Source organism: Pituophis catenifer, unplaced genomic scaffold (assembly GCF_029215685.1).
Source record: "Pituophis catenifer annectens isolate HBS135680 unplaced genomic scaffold, rPitCat1.0.hap2 SCAF_4, whole genome shotgun sequence".
Lineage (NCBI taxonomy): Eukaryota > Metazoa > Chordata > Lepidosauria > Squamata > Colubridae > Pituophis > Pituophis catenifer.
This window is the reverse complement of record NW_027256884.1, coordinates 85,028,602-85,052,672: the sequence shown is the minus strand read 5'-3', so window position 1 is coordinate 85,052,672 and position 24,071 is coordinate 85,028,602. Positions and strand designations below refer to the sequence as shown.

The following is a 24,071-nucleotide window of genomic DNA, read 5'->3' as shown; positions in this document are numbered from 1 at the left end:
CTGTGGTTGTCATTATGAACTGAGATGCTCCCATTAATGAGTATCCTTGTTCATGTGCCCAAATGCTGGTTTGAACCTATTTCTCTAAACTGTAGCATTTCATATTCATATAATAAGATGTTAGATCTGTCAAATATAAAAGCATTGGCACATATATTTCAATGTATTATGATCCTGCATTTAGTGATGAAGTTATTACTGTTAATTTCAATGGTATGTCAGCATCATTGTGCATAAGACTGAAATCGAAATCTTCTCAAAAAATAATTCACAGCTCTGAGTGCTTATTAACTAGAAATTGATTGCTAACATATGCAACTAGGCAGATGAAAAATATTTGAATTTCTTTTAAAAGTTCATTCTGTGATCTTCAGAGGTAGTCATAAAATTGGCAAATTAAATGTCTTGAAGGAAGCCAATTAAACTTGTTATCAGTTCATGTTGCTCTCTTTAATTTCTTGCATACAATATCCTGAAATAATCAATTGTCCTGCACATTTATCTCATAGCATGGGATAGGTGTAAAAGTTGTTTCAACATTTTCCACAAGTATTAAATCATATCTACATAACTGGATCCTGTACAGAGAGAAGAAAATATACAATTAAAAAAAGTGTATTTTATTGTTATTGTCCATAAGTATTATTCATCCTATATTTAACCAGTGTTTTTAAGAGAAACCAGGACCGATTTTCAGTGTATTACCAATATAATACAGCATAATATATGACAGCAGATTCATCTCCCCCCACCCCCATTCTCTGTTCCCCACAATCTTTTTTATTAGTCTTATTAATTTATTTTCTTTGTTCTCTTTTTCCTTGTTTGTTGTATTCTATTATTTTACATTTACTTTCTTTAAACTTCCTTTTTATTTCTTTGTATTTTATGGCAAGATAGGCAGCAAATAAATTTAACAATAACAACAACAACAATAATAATATACTAAACCATGTCCAAAACAGATGGGAATAAATTTTAATCTTATTTATTCCTGTACCTTTAATTGTTTTACCTTTTGATATGATTATCCAAAGTTATTTTTTAAAATCCATATTGTACTTTTTCCAAATCGTATATAAAGACATATGAAAACACTGGTCTGTACACTCTCAGAAATGCTTTCCCCCCCAAATCTTTTAGAGTAAAAGCCACTGCTCTTTGCAAAAGTCTTTAATTATCACTCAATAGCCAAACCTATTAGATAGGTAAAGCTCAGCTGTGGATACTCATCCACAGCTAAGTGTTATAGTTTAGATATGTGTACCTTAATCACAAGCTATCTGGTTGACATTTCAGAACTTTTTTTTAATAAATTAAGTGTCGGAACAATTATTTTATTGCATAACCAATTATTTTATTGCATATGCTGAATAATATTAAGGGAAATCAATTCTGGGAAAAAGCATTTCTGTTTCAAGCAAAATAAATTTTTAACCAGCTACTAATTTCTATATAATATGCACCAGTCTTTATTTGAGAAGTGATTTCCATGACTGTTCCTGAGATGGAGCAACCAATAGAACTATACATTCTCTATCAATATAATCAAGAATTCTTGCAGATGTAGTTCTGCTTTTTCGGCCCCACTGTATATACAGAAAAAAATATATTTCTAAGACATTTCACATATAAATAAATTTAAAAGACAGTAAGATTATATTCCTTCTCCAGGTTTTCTCAACTTCTAAGCTAAAGTGTTGGCATGCATTAAATTAATGTAATTCTTAGAATATTACCTTACATCTATATATTTTCTATCTATTTGTGTCTTAATTTGGTACAGATTTTAAAACTTATTTAAATTAGTATTTTTATCAGGCCTACACTCACATGGCAGACACTGTACTGAAAATATTCCCCTCAGATGCAGTTTTAGCAAATTCTGTACTTATTTTCTGCCTCAGTTTTCAGAAACAGTGCCTTCAATTAAAACTATTCTGTCATCTGTAAGTGCTATCATTGAGCAACAGGATTTGTGGTTCAGCTCTTTTCCTAAATTCTTTTTCCAGATCATGAAGCTATCACAAAATGACAATCTGTGTTACCTTTCTGGATGTGAGAGAGATTTTAATCTCATTTTGAGAACTCTAAGCTTGTACTTGGGGCCCACTGTACTCCTTGTAGAAAATGTCAAAGCAATTGCTGAAATGTTTCCAAAATCCAGATAAAATCCAGCAAGTATCTTTGTTTGCCTATATTGCTGAAATACAGCAGCATCACTAAAGAAGAAAAAACAAGAATTATTCAATGTATGCCTCTTTATAAAATAAGACTCAATGTGTCGTGCAATGGGTTCCAAACATCTTTTAAAAACAAATCAGAATAGAATATAGAAATGACTACAAACCTTGGTCCAGGCAGAAGCAGCAGGAAATATATTTTGACAACTGGATTCTCAAATATTTCCAGTACAGATTGTAACAGCACTGTGGACTGATCTACGAAATGTCTTATTATACCTTAAAGCTGCTCAGCTGAAGGCTGAACAAGCAAAATTAGCCATTTATTTGTCCACAAGAGATCAGAAGACAAGAAAAGACATGTACCACCATCTTTGCTGCAGCAGGATTGTGCCTATCAAAAACTTCTCCTTTTGAATTACCTAGTACATATACTGTAAGGTAGGCAGACAGCTATGGCTATTAGCACTGGCTTTTGGTATCAGTCTGGTGAAAAATAACCATGAAGTGAAAGAAGTAGCTTGCAATGACCGCTTCCAGCCTCCTACACCACCTACTTTCTTATTCTTCCTTTGGCACTGCTAAATTTATATTTCCATTGAACACTGAAATAAGTGGTTTTTCTACTTAATTCAGCCTTCAAATGCACCCTCTTTTATAAAGAATTTTACTATTATTATAAATACCTTGTATTTACACAATAGCAATTTCTGAATTTGCATTTACTGATATAAACTTATGTAAATTGAATGCAAACTCTCTTTTTCTCCCTCCTGTTGTCTTCCTTCCCTCCCCTTCCCCTCCTCACTTTCCTGATATATATTAGGCAGGTAGCAAAAATAAACAGCATAATTAGAAAACAGAAAGAAAATCTGACTGAAATAGTATTCTCTCAACTTCGTATTCTGCATATTACATTCCAAGATCAGGGGGCTCTACTCACAGTCACTCATGCCTCATGGTTGGACTATTGCAATGTGCTCTACATGAGGCTGTCCATGAAGAACATCTGGAAGTGTCAGCTACTGCAGAATGCAGAATGCAACAGAGCAGGCAGTTATGTGTTTCCGTACAAACACATGTTTATACTTTTGTTTGGCAAACTGCATTGTTAACCAATCTGTTTCTAAATTCAATTCAAGGTGCACATTTTGATGTTTAAAGCTCTACATGGATTATTTGAAGGACTGCCTTTCTCAGATTATATCTATCCATCCCAACTATATTGTATAATTTTGTATCCCACCCAGAGTAATTTGATTGTGAGGTTGGCAGCTATATAAATAAGACTAATAAATAACATACACACAATTTGGCCTTTTTAGTCATACTAGAATTGGCTCCAAAAATAATTTTGTGATTAAGAACTACATCAAAAGGTGGGGAATTCCAAAGGTTGGGAGAGTAGGGACAAAGAAAATATAGTCACAGTCATGTAATGTCCCATTTTGCATCCACTTCACTTAACGATAGAGCTACTGGTTCCAACTATGGTTGCTAACGAAGGACTACCTCTATTATGTTTTTTTCTTTGCATATTAACTTTCAAATTTCCATTCCAATCCAAAAGTCATTTATCAATTACTCATTTTATTAATCTTTGTTCAAACTAGTTCTAATTATAGCTGATACTATTTTGCATAAAGAATACCAAAATGAATAAATATATCTCACCTATTAATTCTGGATTCTATTGTATTTCCTGAATTATCTGTTATTTTGATATTTATGAAACCACTCCTAGTGCTTTTATTCCATGTAATAATATCCAAAGAATAATGATACACTGTAGGAGATAGAAAAAAAATGTAATTTTATTTTGATTTATTTTCCTCTTTTTCAGAATGGAAAAGAAGAATCCTGGAAAACGGACTTGAATTTATAGAGCAAAGCCAGAAAGTTATATATCAAGAGAATACTGAAAATGTTCCCGGGCTAGAATGTCAGAATAATGTATACATTTCAGAGCTAGCTGCATCATAGTATGTAACAGCTTCATGCTAAGCCATTTTATTGAAAAATGTACCTCTTTTAGCAGCAACCTTTTTTTTTATTATACTGAGATTGATCAAAATACCCATTAATGGCAAGATGGAGCAAAGTGAAATAGCAGGTAACATTATTATGCTCTAATTAATCATGACATAAATCTTATATTTGATGCCCTTATAAATTAGCAGATGATATGGATGTCTTTTGCTATTTATTCTGGATTTTTTCTTCTTTTTGTTCTATATTCTATAGTTGCTATACTTACTAGGAAAATATTTTTTAAAATTATTCATTCTGTATTACATTTGTGATAGTAAACGTAGAACATAGTCATATTTCCTAAGAATGAGACATTCAGTCACTTCATTTCCACAGCATTCTGGAAAGATATATCATTATATAAAATATATTGTATACAACATAAGGAAAATAGTCTTCTACAACAGGCATTTAAACAACTGATCTGAACTCTATATGGATTCTTACAATGAATTAGATTTCATTGAATTTAGCTAAATTTAGTATTAAAATTCTTTTGAATTTTCAAATTTAAATTATCACTTGCTACTAAATATCTCTTGTCTTTTGTTTTTAAAAACCATGCAGGTTTTTTTGTTGGGTTCACAATTATCAGTAAAATTCTATATGCAAAGCAAAAAGTATAGCATTACTTTTTATCATATCCAAAATAGCCAATAGTCAATATAACACTTTCCTAGCCATATGTAATAACACCCATATATTGCCTGCTTCCTAGACGAGAGAGAGAGAGTAACTGGCCCAAAGTCAACCAGCTGGCTTTGCAAGACTAGAACTCACGGTCTCCCAGTTTCTAATCTCTGCAGTTTTTTGTGCAGTTAGCCACTGCACAAAACTGACTACAGTATATTGTGATATTGCACAATAGAATAAATGGAAATCTGGTTTGCAGTATGAAATGTTTCAAATAATATAATGCTTTTGTATTTAACTTAAATATGACGCTCTAAAGAGTTACATAAAGGATTCCAAAGCAGATCCATCTTCTAGTCATGTCAGTCAGCCAGAATTAATGATTTTCCTAATACTGAACTATTATCTCTGCTTCAAGTTCTGTTTAGCTTGCAAAGACCTTGAATGTGGTTGTTGCGATATTTTCAGGATCAGACTCAATAAATTATATGAGAGTTAAGAGTTCAAATATATTTTCTTTTATTTACATAAGGCATTCTATATTCACTGAATATTCACAGATAGAAGCAAAGAAGAGAGTGTGTGCAGCTCCTTATATATACAATGGGTGGAGCTAGGTATGGGAGTGGTAAAATATGAATACATTAAGAAGTGAAGAATAAATTAACCCCTGATATCCCGTTCATATACTATTTACATATTAGAGAATAAGGCATTTACATGTGACAAATCCCCCTCTAAATGCCGATTCGATATGCTACATCTATTACATTCAGATTCAGAACAATATAATACATATAACTTGGAAGTCAAGTATTTATGTTGTTTAGATGGCAAAGGCTTTGTCAATATGTCAGCTAGTTGTTCTGATGTCTCACAATGCACTGCTTTAATAAATCCAACTTGAGATAATTGTCTCACATGTTTAAATTTTATGTCTATATGTCTAGATCTCTGTCCAATGGCGTCAGATCTAGATATTTCAATGGCTGCTTTATTGTCTTCATGCATGACAAAAGGTAGGGCAGGTTTTTTCCAAACGTCAGAAATTAGATCATTAAACCATACAAGGTTATTTGCTGCTTTAGATAAACAAACATATTCCGCTTCTGTCGTTGAAGTGGCCACTAAATCTTGTTTGCCAGTGTACCAGTAAACTGGACAACCGTTTAGGAGAAATAAGTAACCAGATGTACTTTTTCTGCATGAAGTGTCTCCAGCCCAATCTGCATCTGCGTAACATGTGAGTTTCGGTTCCTTGATATTATTAGGTTCTAACATTAAGCAAAAATCTAAAGTATTTTTTAAATATCTTAATATTCTTTTAACAGCTTCCCAATGATACATTGTTGGTTTGCTGACATGTCTGGACAATAAATTGAGGGGTAAAGCGATATCAGGTCTTGTCCAATTAGAAATGTAAAGAAGTGAGCCTATGATAGATCTATAGAACGTGTTATCTTTGAATTCAGGGGATGATTCATCAGCATTTCTTAGGAAATCAGTTTGCATTGGAGTGTCACAGGGTTTTGCATCACTTAGATTACATTTGTTCAAGAGTTCTATGATCTTATCTTTCTGAGAAAGCTTGAATCCCCTTCTAGTTTTACTAATTTGAACACCAAGATACTTATTTACTTTGCCTAAAGATTTCAATGAGAAATGTTCATTTAACTTTGTTACAAATGTTTCTCTTCTTTCTTTATGTTTACCTATATATAAAATGTCGTCCACATAGATCAATACAAATTCTATGTGATCATTACCCTTTTTAACAAAGAAACAATTATCAGCAGTAGTAGCATTGAATTCCATAGTTTTAAGTACTTTCACTAAACAATCATACCATTGTTTACCAGATTGTTTTAACCCATATAAACTTTTGTTTAATAACCAAATCTCATTCTTGTTTGTGTATTGACTGTGAGGTGCTCTTACATATATTTCCTTATCTAATTTTGCGTGTAAATACGCAGTCTGTATGTCATACTGGAATACATCGAGATTGAGTGCTGATGCTACAACTAGAGCCGTTTTGACACTTTCAGTTCTTACTGTGGGGGAGTATGTGTCAGTATAGTCCTCTGGATATTTCTGTGCATAACCTTGTGCAACTAATCTAGCCTTGTATAGAGTATTGCCTCCCTCTAAATTTTTAATTTTATATATCCACCTAGTGCCAATAATTGTTTTGTCCTTTGGTGCAATTGCAGGTGTAAATACATTTAATCCTTGTAAATTTTCCATCTCTTTTGCCATTGCTAATTCCCACTTTTCTTTTTCTTTAGGAGGGAGTTTTAACACTTCCTCATATGTGTTAGGTGTCGTTGATTCTCCATCCATATGCATTATATAATCTTTGTATTTGTTTGGCATTTGGTTTCTAGTGTTTCTAATTGTTTTCTCAGGTTTACTATTATTGTCATGCAAGTATCTTGCTTCCTTTTTTGTTAATGTATCTGTTTTTATTTTGTGTTGACTGTTTGTCCATGTTTTAGTTTTGTTTCTATGTTTGTTGTCATTTTGTTTTTCTACAGTTCTTTTCTCTTGGGATTTTGTATCTGTGTTGTTGCTTGGGAATATTTCATTAAGATGTATTTTAGACCAGTTGGCCTGTTCATGAAACACAGCTGTTCTGGAAACTATAAATTTGTTATTATTATCAATGAATCTGTATCCTTTTGTACCTGTCTCATATCCCATAAATCTAAGTCTTCTAGACACATTTTCTCCCTTTCTTCTTAATTGTTTAGGTATGTGTACGTCTGCGGTGACTCCAAATATGTGCATGTGTGCTAATTTTGGTTTCCTATTATACATCACTTCATATGGTGTCTTGTTTACAATGCTGGACCAAGTTCTATTTTGTGTGTAATTGGAATATTGTAGGGCTTCTGACCAGAATTGTTTGCTTAAGCCAGCATCTTCCAATGTGCATCTAATCATGGTTTGTAATGTTGAGTTCTTCCTCTCTACAATTCCGTTCTGGAACGCGGAAAATGGGCTAGATGTGTAATGTAACATTCCTTTGTCCTTCAGCCATTGGGAGAATTCCTTAGACATGAATTCACATCCCCTATCTGTCATGATTTGTTTTATTTTGATATTGTGTTGTGTTTCTACGCGTTTGTAAAACTCTTTAAATTTCTGAAAGGTCTCATCTTTGTGTTTTAATGTGTAAACAAATCCATAGCGACTATAGTCATCCACAATAGTCAAGAAGTAATGTTTTTTTATAAATGATTGATGGAGTTAGTGGACCAACCAGGTCCATGTGTACTAAATCAAAAATTTTGTTAGTTGACCTTGTTGATTTTCTAGGCCTGGGACTAGTTTTTAGTTTTGTAGATTTACATACTGAGCATTCCAAATAGTTTTCACAATTTTTTATTTTAACACCTTCTGCGTGTTCAGTCATTTTCTGTACTACAGGAAAACTGGCATGTCCTAACTTCCTATGTAAGACATGAGCACACTCATCATGAATTGGCTTACCTATTTTTGGTTTTTTTTTCATTATGTGCATCCTTGTTATCATGATCTATCTTACATTCATCATTGTCACTGTTGCTAATATTTCCATTATCTGGTTCAATACAATCTTCCATATTTGAATCAATGTTGTGTAACCATTTCTCCTTAGTTATTAAATAAGGTAGGCCTCCTTTAATCATCACTGTACCTATATCTGTTTTATTTTTCTCCAAAGTTGCTTTTCCTTTTGAAAACACAATATTAATATCAGAATCTCTGCTTAGTTTTATGGCACTTAATATGTTATGAGGTATCTCAGGTATCAATAATACCCCCTCTATTTTTCCTAGACCAGGTAAGGTTACATTCCCTCTACCTAATACTTTGATCTTTTCTTGGTTAGCTACCTTTATTACAAATTTATCTTCTATAAATGAAGATAATATATTTTTATTATTAGTGGTATGATTGGTTGCTCCAGAATCAATAAGCCAATTATTATCCTCAGTTTGCTGTATGTTAGTGTTGTCTTGCTTGTTTAGTCCATTTAGTGAACCAGATTTTCTGTCCTTTGAATTATCTCTGCCCCCTCTATACTCTTTGTAATTTGGTGGGCTTCTATATCTATGTCTATCAATGGAAGACTGTCTATAGGTGTATTTGTTTCTGTGTTCTGACCTATGTCTTTCTTTTGGAATTTTGGGACAATCCCTTCTATTGTGTTCCCTGGATCCACAATTGTGGCATCTGAATGTTTCATTACATCTTTCTTGGAAAGCTACTTTTCTATATGGTTTGTGTTCTATGTGATTGTTAGAGCGACTCTTCCTTGAATTGTCTTCAGCTATTAACTTATTGGATAGACTTTCTATGGATAAGTATCCTAGATTGATTGTGTCTAAATGTGACATATAATTGTCCCATGATGGGTCAAGTGAGTTGATGATAACACTTTTCATTGTTTGGTCTGAAATCACCTCCCCCCTTAAATGCAGTTCAGCTCTTATTTTGTTTAAAGATATTAAATGTTCACTTATGGAAACCCCTGGTTTTATCCTAGAAGAAAAGAAATCTTTAGACATTCTTGTGGTGGTAGCTACACTATCACTGTGAAACAAATTGAACATGCATTGAATAATTTCTGAGACAGTCAGATTTTGCTTAATGCTGTGATACATGGCAGGAGATACACTAGAAATTAATAAGAAAAATGCTCTATGGTGTAAGCAGTCTAACTTTAAAGTCCAAGGTCTTTTGGGGGGATTAGTGATGAAAAACAGTAAGTTTTCTTTCATAAAGACAACCTGGAGCTGCTGATACCATTCTTGTAAATTAATGCCATCTATTCTCAGCTTTGGGAAGTCACTGGGCAAGTTTCCGACATTATTAGGTCCATTACTTACAACCGGAGGTAGTCCGTGGTCTTGTAAATGGTGGAAATTACAGAACGGCGTGGGAATGCTCGCGACGAGTCTGCAGGGTCCTTTCAGCAACTCATGTCTTCCCGGGCCGTCTGTGTAGTCTCGCGCATGCGCGTTGCTCATTTCGTTCCTGGAGTCGTCGTGAGAGGTTCTCGTCGTTGCGGCTCGCTCGTTCAGCTCCTCCTCAGATGAATCAGTCTCCGGCTCGATCTTAGGGGTTCTGACGATGGCGGTTGTTCTTTTTCTTCTCTTGAGAGCATTGGTGCTTGCATCGGTCTGCGGTGTGGGACGGTATTTGCAGGGCTCTCTTGGTTCAGGCGTCGGTGCTCTCGTCGTCAGGATGGGAGCGGGTAGATTTTGAGACGTTGGCTTGCTCGTTTGTTTTCTGGTTGACTTTTTGGTAATTTTTAGTTTTGGTCCAAATGCAGCAAAAAGCGTCTTCATTGCTGACTTTATTTGAGTATCTGTTGAATCACCTTCACTTTCTGATTCTGATTCTTCTGAGGTGTTTGATTTTTCTTTTTCGTTTTCATTATCTAGTAGTGCCTTTCGCGCCAGAAGTTTTGAATCTAGTTTTCTGATTGGCTCTGCCTCGCTCACTCTGGAGGTCTGTTGAAACCAAGATGGCTGCCATTCAAAATTTTGCGCGGGATCACCGTTTTTCTTCTTTATAACATTCTTTTCTGTAGTCGTATCACTTACTATTTTTGAGTCTTTTGACTTTTCGGTAGCGATGTGCTTCTCTCTCGCTGCTCCGCTGTTTTTCAACATGTCTTGGAGGTTCGCGATGAGACTTTCATTGTTTTTCTGGCTCTTTAACAGTTTTAATATTTCTGACCCGAGTTCGTTGTTTTCTATTTTAATTTCCTCTCGGTCATCATCTTCATCTATTATTTCTTCGTCTTCAGTTGTGTATTCTTCAGATTCTCTCGAAATTGCATTTGTGGACTCATCTATTATTTCTTGATCCGTTTCCATTTCTTTGCTGTATGCCCTGGTGTTGGGCCTATCTCTCTTAGACATATTTAAGTTTTTATTGAGTCAATTCAACCATCCTCTGCTACCAGCTTGTTGCGATATTTTCAGGATCAGACTCAATAAATTATATGAGAGTTAAGAGTTCAAATATATTTTCTTTTATTTACATAAGGCATTCTATATTCACTGAATATTCACAGATAGAAGCAAAGAAGAGAGTGTGTGCAGCTCCTTATATATACAATGGGTGGAGCTAGGTATGGGAGTGGTAAAATATGAATACATTAAGAAGTGAAGAATAAATTAACCCCTGATATCCCGTTCATATACTATTTACATATTAGAGAATAAGGCATTTACATGTGACAGTGGTTATTTAATTATCAGTTGAAAACATCAACACAGACACATACAGAAACACACACAGCTCTATTTGTAAGAGACACTAGTACAGATCTCATATGGACCTTTTATAATGCATGGTAGTAAATATTTACTAAATTCTCTGTTTCATTATACTTCTTTTCTTGACATTCATTTTGTTATTATCTAATATAAATCCATCTCTTTCTCATTTTTTATCAGCTCATTTGTCATCCTTTACTAGGTTGCCCAGATAATTTCCTGTTTTTAACATTTTTCTTCAAGCACATAGATCTTTTCAGCATTATACTATTTCATAAATAAAACTGTAATAAAAAACTAAGTTTAATCGAGTATATGTCAAGTTATCTGGACAGTAAAATGCACTTGGTTTTTTCCTCCTATCTCTTTCCATAGCAGGAAAAAAAAAGAAAGCTGAAGTAGATGCATGGAAAATAGTTAATGACTTACTGCAAAATGGGTCTTTGTCTGAAGTATCAAAGTAAGCTGTTGTCATGGGAAGATTCTTTTCAAGTAAATGATCCTTCCATTTATCAGCATAATATCCTGGAATTGAAATATATTAAATACAAAATAAACAAACAAATGCAAAACATACTAAAGATATTTTATTTTATGATGCTCCATGAAATTAACTTTCTCAGAATATAATAAAAATATTTAAGTGTTACAGTTCTATACCAGAAGACAAAAGTTCTGTTAGTTATGAGAAGTTATCAGCTAGATTTTAAGTGAAGCTCTTGATTAACTCTTTTGCAAATTTACCATAGTAATAATGTTATATTAAGCAATAGCTTCAGACAGCACACTGACCTAGCAGCAGAAGCATTGCTATTGCAGGCAGGAAGGCAGGCAATTGATTTTTGATTGGTAAAACAATTAGACCATAAATCAACGTGCCATATTCTACTCTTTTCATAAGTTAGAAGTTGTTGGGAGGGCAAGTGATTGATTACTACTGCATGGCTGAAAGAGAAGCTAAACCTTTTCCATTTTAGAAATGTTATGAATAAACAAAGTAAATAAATATATTGGATTGTGTGCTCTGTTTTGTCTGTTTGAGCTTAACAAACCTGCTCACAATCTCACTTATCTAGTTTTAGAAAGATCCCACATAATACTATGAATTAGTTGAAAGCTATGAAGAAATGAAATTTGAATAAGGAAAAGAAAGTAGTATAGAAATTCATCTGAAAGTATGAGTGCTTTTTTAATGATTCATTCAGCAAGCAAACTGACTGATCAGGTTTATATTACAACATCATGGATGGCAGTAATGAAATGACAACTAGATCAAGCATTCTGTCAGTGCACATAGATAATTTGCATGTGTTATTATTGGTCTCTTCATTTGAGCAGCTAAACAAATATACAGAAATAACAGCATTGAAACAAGATATGGTCCTAAGCCAGTTTAAAGTATTATTACTCCTGATCTATTTTTCTAATTTTCTTTTCAGAAAAGCAGAAGTAATCTGTGTTAGTAAACTGTTCTTTCAGCTGTGATTTATAATATTAGGATTTCTGGTTTAATATGAAGTAAAATATGACCAAGGTGCAACAAAGTCCCCCTGGGTTTTTACAATCAACAGAGAGAGCCAAAACAATTTTTGATCAGGATGACAGAATATTTAATAATGTAAGTTTCATCAGCCATTCCTCACGTAAAATATATCTAGAATATGTAAATAGTATAAATCCATTTAATGGATCCTAGCTTCTATTCACATAATGCAGAATGTCTTCAGGAAGGGAATCTGCCTACTATAGCTGAAGGCAATCCTGGATGCAGCTTGGTCATGTACCAGTAGGACTTCAAGTACTCATACACCTTGCAAGTAAAATATGACACCAAATCAGTGTGTTTATTTGTATATTTAAGAATTAATACTTAATTCTTTTAAAGCATAATGATAGTCATTTTAAAAAATGTATTTTTTTTGCATGATGATTTACAAATAGTGCACCTGTTTCATTTTTATTTCTTTTAGGATATATTTCAGGCATCTACATATATATTTTTTAATTCATTTGCAACAGGAAACTTTAGAGATATCCATTTCTCTTAAGCTATCTTTCACTCTTATGGTGGTGTGATATGGAGGCTTCCAGTTTTGGAAATAAATTTTAAGATTCCATCAAGTCTCCCAGCTTAAAAATTACAATTTCTGACTCTTCCTTTGGAGTAAAATTAACCATGAAGAACTCGGTTTCCACAATAGCCAAATTGACATTCACCCTTTGATTCTGATGCAGTATCAGAAACATATGGGTAAAACCTTATTGTACATTGCTTGAAATGGAAGAAATATGGAACATATACGTTTTCTTCTACGAAGAAAATAATTATCAACTTTTTCCTCATCCTGTTACGTATAGGAACAACAGAATATGATGACATCTAAAACACACCAAAATAACTCAATACTTTTACTGTGAAGTAGTGCTATTGCTAAGTATATAAGTCTAAGTGCTATTGCTATTGTGAGATATTACAACATATTCTTTGCCTAAAATCTTATATATTTTGGAAAGATAATGTCAAGTTTAAAAACAGTTAGTAATGATAACTTGATGTTTTGGAATTTCCATTCTCAGCATCATTGTTATTCCCTCATCACGTGCACCAGGGATCACCTACAATACATTCAAATACTAACCTAAAAATAAATGTGTAGAACCTGAAAATAATAATTGTAGTTAATGGAAAAACTTTCTTGGTAATTGTTTCTAAATGTCTCTTTTTTAAATGAAGTTAACAGCTAAGAAATAGTTGGGAATGTTTTATAAATAATTCAGAAAGCTGAGTTTGAAAATTAAGATATCTGTTTATCTTTTACTCCCATCTAAGAAGGGCTAATCCTGTTTAAGACACAGATAGCCTAATGATTTATTGGGAGATATTTTATTTTATTTCTTTATTTGTATCCTGTCTTTTTACAAATAACTCCAGGTAGCAAACATATCTAACACACCTTCCTCCTTCTATTTCCCCCACGAGAACAACTGTGAGGTGATTTAAGCTGAGGGGATGACTGGGCCAGCTGGCTTTCATGGCTAAGGCGGGCCTTGAACTCACAATCTCCTGCTTTCCAGCCTGGTGCTTTAAGCATTAGACCAAACTGGCTCTACTAGAAACTGGAGATGAGAGTTAAATGAAGATATCTTATGCAGCGCAGTGACTTTGGTACTATATTCATTTTTAATATAATATTTATATAATATTTGTTCTAAAGTTTAAAACAGACAAAAACATACATGACTCCAGTTTTCTTTCTGCCAAATAAACTGGATAGCTTTATTCCTAGAATTTTTCACTGTATCAGATTTAAAAAGCATTACATTACAAAGTTCTATATACTGTAGAATGCTATCAAAAAAAGTCTCCATAAAATATTATCTGAAACACATTACACTTACCTACTATTGGGCATGGAAGAGATTTAAAATTACAGCTCACACATTTTCCATTCCTGTAATCCTTATACGATTCACAAGGATATGCAGTTATATCACAGTTATGTTGTAAAGATGACATATACAAAAAAACAGATCTCTGATGATCACATTTGAAATAAGATGATCCTAGAAGAATCAAAGACTATGTAATTATGTTCTGTTTTTCACAAAATAGAATAGCAGCAGCATTTCAAAATTAGCAGTAGTTGCTAGTTAATACTTGAATGGGAGACTCCCCAGAAACTCCTAACTATAGCTTAAACTGGAATTATATTAAATTACATTCTGGAAAAAACATTTCTACACAGCTACCAAAAAATCCAGCACAGATCTCCCCTTAAAACACAAGAGTAGAGAATGACTCTTTGCCTTTTACTTCATGACTATTTTCTGCAGTTAAGTCCCCTATTCTTCCTTTTCCCTTCTCGAGTTGCTTATTTTGCTCTCCCAACATTTTCCAAGCAAGGTCCAAACAAGAATACCTAGAGATTTTGTACAAATTGATTTCTAAGCATGTGTTCTAACCAGGGATGGGTTCCTCTTACCTTTATTACCGGTTCTTCTGCGCATACCCAGATCACCAATGATGTCATTGTGCCAGGAGGGTGGAGCCTCTTTCCGGTTTTACTACCGGTTCTATAGAACCAGACAGAACCGGGAGCAACCCACCACTGGTTCTAACTACAATAGGGCTTTCTGTCCTTCCTGGGCAAAAAAGGAAACTTACTCATATTTTAAAATTTAAATCCTAGTATAAGCCTGAACAATCTAGATTTAGCACTCAAGAGCAGGATTCAATGAACAGTTTAAAAGCATACTAAAAATTACTGAATGGGTAAATCTGATTCTATACAAAATTGTAATTTTTTTAAAAAAAGTACACTAACATAATTGCCTTCATGAATGAATGAATGACTTCACTACAATTAAACCCCTCAACAAATTCCTGTAATAATTAATTTATCTATATTTACCACTAAGTATTGTCTTTGGACATCCAGGCTGATCTATTCCTCCATTTGGATAGAAATCAATGTTTCCTAAAGACTCCTTGAGACCAAAACCTAACAATGAAATACATAGTGAAGAAAAAATAAATAAACCATCTTAACCAATACTCCTGCCCACAAAAAATTAGAGCTTAATCTCTCACATATTTGTAAAAGCATTAAAAGTAATAAAAATTTAAATAATAGCATTAAGATATCAAAGAGCTAAGGATGTGTATTACTAAAACACTGATATTTATAATGATCATTAATCTACATCACAGGAATTCTAAATGTTTCATTGAAATTAGTCATAAAATAAGGAACTGATCGCTTCAAGGAGCTTGGTTAGGAGATGAAAATGGAATCTACAAGCATCAAGGTGATGTCCCAATATTTGCTCAAATATTTGCTCAAATGATGAATTTACTTTCAAATTTGTAATTTTATATCTTAGCTGTAATATTATATAAAAGGGAATTTCCTTTTAAATGTCAATGCTAAATTGATTTTTTCCCTTTGTCGTTAATATTTTTAAAAGAACTTTAATATCTTACTGTAGACAATACCATCATGAGTTTAAACAATACTTTTTGAACTGAAAAACAGGATTTTTAAACAAATATTATAATGTGGGGTTTATCCTCTGTTCATAATTAGAATTATTACTAAACCCACTGGCATTATTAGCTGGGTTAAAGTGTCTAATGAACTTAAACAATTTATACCTGCTGTAAGAAATATATTTTGAATTGATATTTTAAAAAATAGCTGCTCCAATGTGGAACTGTAGTTTAGAAAATAACTTTTTCTGTATCAGGAAAGTCTGCAATTCAGAGACAAATGAAAAAGTTCTGACTGCATTTTTGCCAAATCTTTAAGCACAAGCCTTTTAGCATATCCTAAATACCTATTTGGATTCCAGTCATAATAATTGCATACATCCTGGCCAAAAGTATGTATTTTGAGATGGAACTTATTCTCTCATAAATATGTACAGATTCTAGTGGAATCATACCAGGAAGTGAAGTGGGGTGAGAGGGAATCATTCAAAAACAGAATGCTCAAGATCCAAATGTGTAATAATTACCATCAGTATCAGAATGAATGACATCCACAAACTGGGCATCAGTATGATCCAGTCTCTCATCAGCCAGCTTTCTGGCAAATAATGGACCTGCTGGGTCAAGACCTAAAGAGCAGATTCAAAGTAGACCTCATAGGAAAAATATGCAAGCATTGTTTAAATGTAATTACTATAAGTAACACAATATTAACAACAAAACAAAGTCATTATTTAGAGGATAGGTAAACTTCTCATTAGCCCTCCCCTTCCTAACAGTCTAAATCTTAAATATAGTGGCAGCAATCTAATTAATATATACGTATGGAGATATTACTAAGGAGACACTAAGGAAAAAGACAAGTTGCAATTTTACATGGAAAGTTTTTACAATGTCCACACTGATAGAAACATCATGTTAGAAAGCATGACATAACATCATTTTATGAAGAGATTAAAGGTTTGTTCAGCGATCAGGAACTTAGGTCCAAATTACCTCCATTGGTTTCACATTACACTACAGCCTAATTTACAGAGATACAGCCTAATTTAAAGGATATTTTCATTTAAACCAATGCACTGATGTCTCTAACAAACTATAGTAATGTATTAAATAGCAGATATTTGGAAGGTTTTCTTGGCCATTTCTCTGAGCCATTAGTCAAGTACAGTTTGTGAACTTGTGATATATATGGCCATTGTGAAAAGCCCTAAAACTGGCAAGCAGGCATAGCAATGTCTAGAGCAGATCATACATCTCTCAAACAACATTCCTGTGCTTTTCTTGTTAATAGAAATGTGTAGTGACATTGCTCAGTTGCAGAATCGTTGTTTTTGTTTTCATTTGTAAAAGAGTGTGAAAATAGATTCCAATTGCAATACTTTATATGAAAGAATTCTGCTATAAAACATGCTCCAAACTTGCTAAATCTAGCCAGCTTCTAAAATTCAACCTGGAAGAACTGTTTGAAGTTTATTCAGTTTGTAAGCCTCACCTGTAATTCTTCCAATTTTCCCATTATATTTTTTCCCAACAAATCCAGCTATATGAGCCCCAAGACTTACACCAATCATATAAATAGAATCAACAGCAACACCATTTTCCTGTGGGGGGAAGTTATGGAAAGAGGGTTATAGAAATGTAAATCATAGAATATTTGATATAATTAGGAAATTCAAACAAAATTTATTCTAGTTCCTTACATTCCCATCCTGCCAATATGTTATACTGTATATCCAAAGATTTTAAAGAACAATTAAATAACTTCAGAATAAAAATATGAAACTGCAGCAGTAAGGCCAAGTCTATTGCATATTTCATCTCAGAAATGTGCTGTGTTAGTTTATAAATAAAACTATAACACATCAATATGACCTCATTTCCCCCCCCCCTTACACACTACAACAGATTGAGGTAAATTTTGTGATAGTACCACATAGATTACATCCTATCCAGAAGCACTCCAAATCATCATCAGCTCATGGAGAACAGCAGAAATATTTGTAAGTGGCATAAGGATTTGCACATTTCACTGTATGTAGTTGAACACAAATGAATTGTTTTTGGAAAAAGAAAATGAAATGCTACTGTTATAATCTAATCCTGATTAGTGATTGTGCATGTATAATAAATTAATTTGTATCATAAAGTGGAAAAAAAGCTTTCAGAAAAGTAGAGCTTGATTTCTAATACAAGGAAATGAAACAGTCTACACAAAGAAATTTGTATCTATGTATTTCAGTAAAGTAATTCTGATTCGATAATGTGGAGTTAGCCTTCTATGGCATTGCCAACAAGGCTGCCATCTGAAATTAAATTATTCCTTGGAAACCTAGGAACAACTACAACATGGTAGTAAGTGCTATATATACAGACATATAATTTATGAATCTTGTTACATTTTAACATTTTTCATGGTTGGAGTTTTCAAGTTTCCCAGCCATAAAAGAAGCTAAAGTTTTTAATACCCAACATCACTTAGCTATGCTCTGTCTATTCACATTATTTTTCTATCATAATAAAATTCTATGACAGTCATTTCAGAACTTCACAAACATAAAGCAGACACAACTGATGTTTGCAGTTTGGAGACTAATTTTTATTTTATGTGTTTTATTTTAAAACACATTTTATTTATAAATAAGTGAAAATAACGAATGTCCACATGTTACTCTTGCAATGATCACACATCTACAGTTTGCACAACCATTTAGAAATGGCATGTAACAGAACAGATTGATTTATTTATATCCCACTTTTAGTATTTTTACAAATAACCCAAATTGGTGCACATATCCAACACACCTTCCTCCTCCTATTGTCCCCACAACAATGCCCTTGTGGCCCAAGGTCACCCAGCTGGCTTTCATGGCTAATGTGGGACTAGAACTCAAAATCTTCTGAGTTCTATTCTAGTACCTTAACCACTAGACCAAATATACTTTATACTGTAGTTGTATAAGCATTGCTCATAACAGTCTGAATACATGCTCATGCATTTTCCACAAGAATACAAAAGCATTGTATATAAAGTAGATAATGATCCCCTATTATAGCCCAGAACTCTCTATTTTTACAAGAAACAACAATGAATATACAGTACAATCAACCTGATAGAGTTAACTGGGCAAGTAGATGAATCTTTCTCTAATATCAGTATTATATATAACTTTCTTACCAACATTTGATCAATAAGATGTGTTAAACTGGGTACTACATTCTTCGCACTAGAAACAGCACTAAAATAATTCACTGTTGTTGCACCCCGATTCCAATCTACTATAATGATGTTGAAGTCTTGTTTTTCAAGCAGAAGATTTTTAATTGTATCAATCCATGTTGGAGGAGAACCTGTAAATCTATACCCATGGATGATAACGACAATATTCTTGGTTACATTAAAATGTGTAGAAGTTGTTATATTATGTTCATCAAGAAGCTCAGCACAGTCTTTATTTCTTCGTGTGTACAAAAGCAGTTTCACCTTCAGATCTGTGCCAATCACAGCATTGCCAAAATTAAGATCTGTGAATTTAGGACATTCTTGACCTAAATTTGTAAAATATAAATAAAAGAAACATTTGATCAATATGATTTTTAAAGATCACATTGCATTGCATTTTTCTGCAAGACGTTTATGGAATCTTAAATAAGAATATTTTATTTAACTTCACCAACACAATAAATTCAGATCAGAATTCCTGGTTTATAAAAGACCAAATCTAAGTACAAATTTTATGCTGAAAAGAGATAAATCAGACATAATTGGGCTGAGTTCATCCAATTATTCTTTGTTTATCCTTTTTTTTAAATTAAATTTCAAAAACTTATAAAATACTACAGAATAACATCATTATTAACAAAAAAAATGCTCTTAGCAATTTTAGGTCTCTTAAAAATTGTTTAACAGGCTTTAAGGATTAGATCCAGGATTTTGAAAACACTTAATTTATTCTGTTTGTTCTGGGTGAAAGCAATTCTGATTTGTTGATTCCAGAACATGATTTGAAAGAATTGAGTTCAGCCCCCTCATTACCTAGCATGGGAAACACATACAAGAATAAACAGGTATAACTCTTAAAAAAATAAAAAGTTCCACAGAAATGCTCAAATCTTTGGCATGAGGACTGAATAAACTGTCAAGAAGTATCTGATGTTAATGAATTGTCAAGTAACCTTATCTTCTCTAGAATTTAACTGAATGTTTTGGTTTTTTTTATTTTTCTAAAGAAGGAAACCTTGTGAAATTGCTACTGATGACATGCAGAGTCTTGCATCTTCATCATTAATAGTAAAGATTGTTTTGGAATGTTCTCTCTCTGGTAGTACAATAATAGCTCTTGTAGTCTGCAGTTTACCGACCTTTCCACACGTACCTCCATGAGAAAAAAAACAACAAAACTCCTTCCATAGGGCTTTTTCAAATCAGAAATCATGGACAATTGCAGAATGACACAAGGTGTGTAAGTACAACAGTTTTCCCCAGTGCTACAATAATACAATAACTTCAAAAGCACCACTGAAAAAGTTCCAGTGCAACCAAGACTATCACAAGCGGAGCACCTCTTGGTTGTTAAAACATCTTTTTCAGGTGTCTGTGCAAACTTGAAAAATGATGTAGCTGCTTTAACAATTGGTTTAATTTCTCTTGTGGTTGCTTTAATTAGTAGTGCAGTAGAATGGTGATGTGCTCTCTTGACATCTGAAGCACACATGAATCTTAGGCAGAACTTTACTAAACTCTGGTTATATTTTACAAAATATTTCAAAAGCTTTTTTTCCTTTCTATGGCTATAATTAGGTTTACATTTACTGTCTATTATCAAGGGCATACAAATATGAGTTAAATAAAACATAGGAACAGATTAAAAATCAGTTTCCAGATTTTTTCTTATTTTATTCAGAAACAACAACAAAAAATATACAGTTTGGATATAAGCCTTGTCAGAGCAAGGCAAGATACGTTTCACCAGCTACAACTTTGTCAATTTTTTGTCATTCTTTAGCAGTTTCCCATTTCTCAACTAATGTAAAAATACTAAGCGAGGTTTTTGTAAAAATGTGATAAGATGTATGCCTAACGTGTGTGTATGGCCTGCAGGGGCCTAATTACTAGTATTACTCTTATTTAATACTATACGTTTAAGAAAAAAAAGCTTTTGCTATTGGCTGATACTCAGAGCTCTCAGGATCAAAAATTCATTAATAATCTGCTGGCTCTTTAACAGGCAAACATCTTCCATCATTTTCAACGGTAGTCCCAGATCATCTAATCAAGCATACTACAATATAGCTTTTCTTTAGCATTCTTCTACTCAGGATGCCTTTGAGGATAGTTGCTCAGACGATTTTACCAACCAACTTTCTCTGTATACTACTACAACTTTTGTTTCTGTAATCTTCAATTGGGCAAAACAGTGCATCATACGGCAATATTTTTGAACCAAGATACCTCAAATGGGTACCTCAAATTTTATAAAACATTTAATGATGTAAAAATTATCATAAAACAATAATGCAGCATAATATAAAATGTCAAAAAACATTTCCTGTGCCAATGTTCAACATGAGTTATTTTTATTCTTCCCAACACTTGCTCCAAAATTCACATAGCTTCAGGGATCCATGTGTAGTTAACATCAAAGCATGGCTACTGCTGGTTTATTACACTGCCATTTAGACAAATTAGCTCTGTAATATAGTACTGCTGTGGAAACCTAACTTTTATATACTTAAGCTGTGCTAGTATTTATAGCAGGAAGGGTCAGGTGTTAAAGCCAAAGGTCATTTTTACTTTTACTTCAGCCTTTCCCCTTGCAATTTCTGTTCAAATAAGATAATACCTTGAGGCTAAACATGAATACAAGACAGCCTGACAGTTAAAGGCTGCATTTGGACATAAATTAGTCTTCTAGCTTAACCTATGCCATTATGCTAATATAAATCAACAGCAATACAAAATTTCACAATGCTTTTCAATTAATTCTGTGAATCAAGCATGACTCTACCCTGAATAGGGATTACAGGTTCGTAAAAGGGGAGATTTTATTTTATTTATGATTTATTATAATAATGCGTACACTACCCTAAAAACAAGCCTCAATATACTCAGTATAATCTAGTTTTGACTAAATTCCTAATTATAAGTCTTTTACATAATATAAACTAATGAACATGTTACATCTTCTCTAATGTCTTCAGTCACATGTAACATAGTTTAATGAATAAGACATAATTGATTAGACTCAGAAAAATAAGCAGTATGGTTTACAAATCAAAAGGATAGATAAGTTCATATAACTGTCCTTATCTTGGGGTAGGGTATCGATTCAAATTAATGAATGGTGACAGCAGTACTCATAAATACATAACACAATGCTCAACATGTTAAGTCCAAACCAATAATATGGTTTAGTACATTGTGAATCTAGTGAATAACTTTTCAAGCTTACAGTATGTCCTTTTAACTCAAGATATTAGAAAATGTAACACCTTCTCCATGCTTCTGATCTAATACTGTAAAACCTATTGCGTTAAACTGAAATAATGAAACCATATAGAATTAATCTGACAAATCTTTATATAGAGGTTCAAATATCTTGAATTGTTCTACATTAAAAAACCTTTTAACTCTATTCAGAAGTGTTTTTACTTCAAGTTTCATACTAGTATTTAAGGCAATGATTCATTATTTCTTTTTAAAATTTGAGTATCTTATGTTTATGATAAAATGTTCAGAGGTAACATTCCAGGCTTTCTTACCTGCTCTCGCACAGTATGCCACAAAACAAATGAAAAAACACAACCTCAACATTGGGAGTATTCGGAAAGCAGCATGCAATAGAAAGGATGGTACTGCTATTTCCTTGTAACATGTTGATTTTTGCTTAAATTAAACGTCACCACAGGCGTGGTACACTGAAGGAAGTACTTGGCAGATTAAAGTCCAGTCTTAGAGTTTTTGCAACCTACAGCTCCTCCTCCCAATTTAAATAGGCGAGGCAGTTTCTTTTCCTGAGGAGTTGTATATCTTTTAAATCACAAAAAGTTCTTTCCTCCAGATTCTCAAAACCAGATTTTATACAGCCTTTTACAGTACTTGATCTGCTGTGAACAGGCAATATTTTGTGCCATTTAAAGAGTACAGGAAGATATAATAATTTCCATTTACAAAAATAATTGATTTCATTTAATTATTGAATGTTTTTTGAACATCTACCCATTTTAATACTCAAAATATAAAAGATGATACAGATATTTGCAACATTAGCAATTTGGCAATTTAGCTTCCCCCCCCCCTTGAATAATACAATGGTTCCTTATTTTCAAAAAAGCTTGTGGTTTTCTCCTTTAATATTATTTAAGTCTGACATGAGTAATATAAGCTTACTACCTAAGAATTTAGGTATTCCAATTAACATGACATAAGTACTAAAACCAAGAATGATAGAACAGATCATTATGTTGCTTTCCCCCTTACAATTCACAGTAATATAGTAAGTCTTGATCCTTTATTTTTTTATCTTCTTGTTTTGAAATGATTATCGTTGTTTTATTTATTTTATCATTGTTCCACTGATTAATTCTTCTAACTGTCAGGAAGTTTCTCCTTAGTTCTAAGTTGCCTCTCTCCTTGATTAGTTTCCTCTCATTCTTGTTCTACCCTCAGGTGCTTTGGAGAATAGTTTGACTCCCTCTTCTTTGTGGCAACCCCTGAAATATCAGAATACTATCATGTCACTCCTAATCCTTCTTTTCATGAGACTAGACATATCCAGTTTCAGCAACCGTTCTTTATATGTTTTATCCTTCAGTCCCCTAATCATCTTTGTTGCTCTTCTCTGCACTTTCTACAGTGTCAACATCAGTTATGATTGGAGTTTTAACACAATGCATCTTCAGTGCAGCAAAGTTCATATTAACCTGAGAACCTTTATGCTATTTCATTGAAACCTG

At 33.1% G+C, this 24,071-nt stretch overlaps 1 protein-coding gene across 1 annotated transcript; it reads right to left on the bottom strand.

Moving 5' to 3' along the window:
• Positions 1–481: 481 nt before the first annotated feature.
• Positions 482–22,990, bottom strand: LIPI (lipase I). Its single transcript, XM_070943586.1, is given in 11 exon segments — positions 482–578; positions 2,049–2,222; positions 3,858–3,969; positions 11,555–11,650; positions 14,525–14,689; positions 15,538–15,627; positions 16,643–16,744; positions 17,611–17,719; positions 19,294–19,664; positions 22,878–22,959; positions 22,961–22,990. Coding segments are annotated over 11 exon segments (1,428 nt in total).
• Between the last annotated feature and the right edge of the window lie 1,081 nt (positions 22,991–24,071).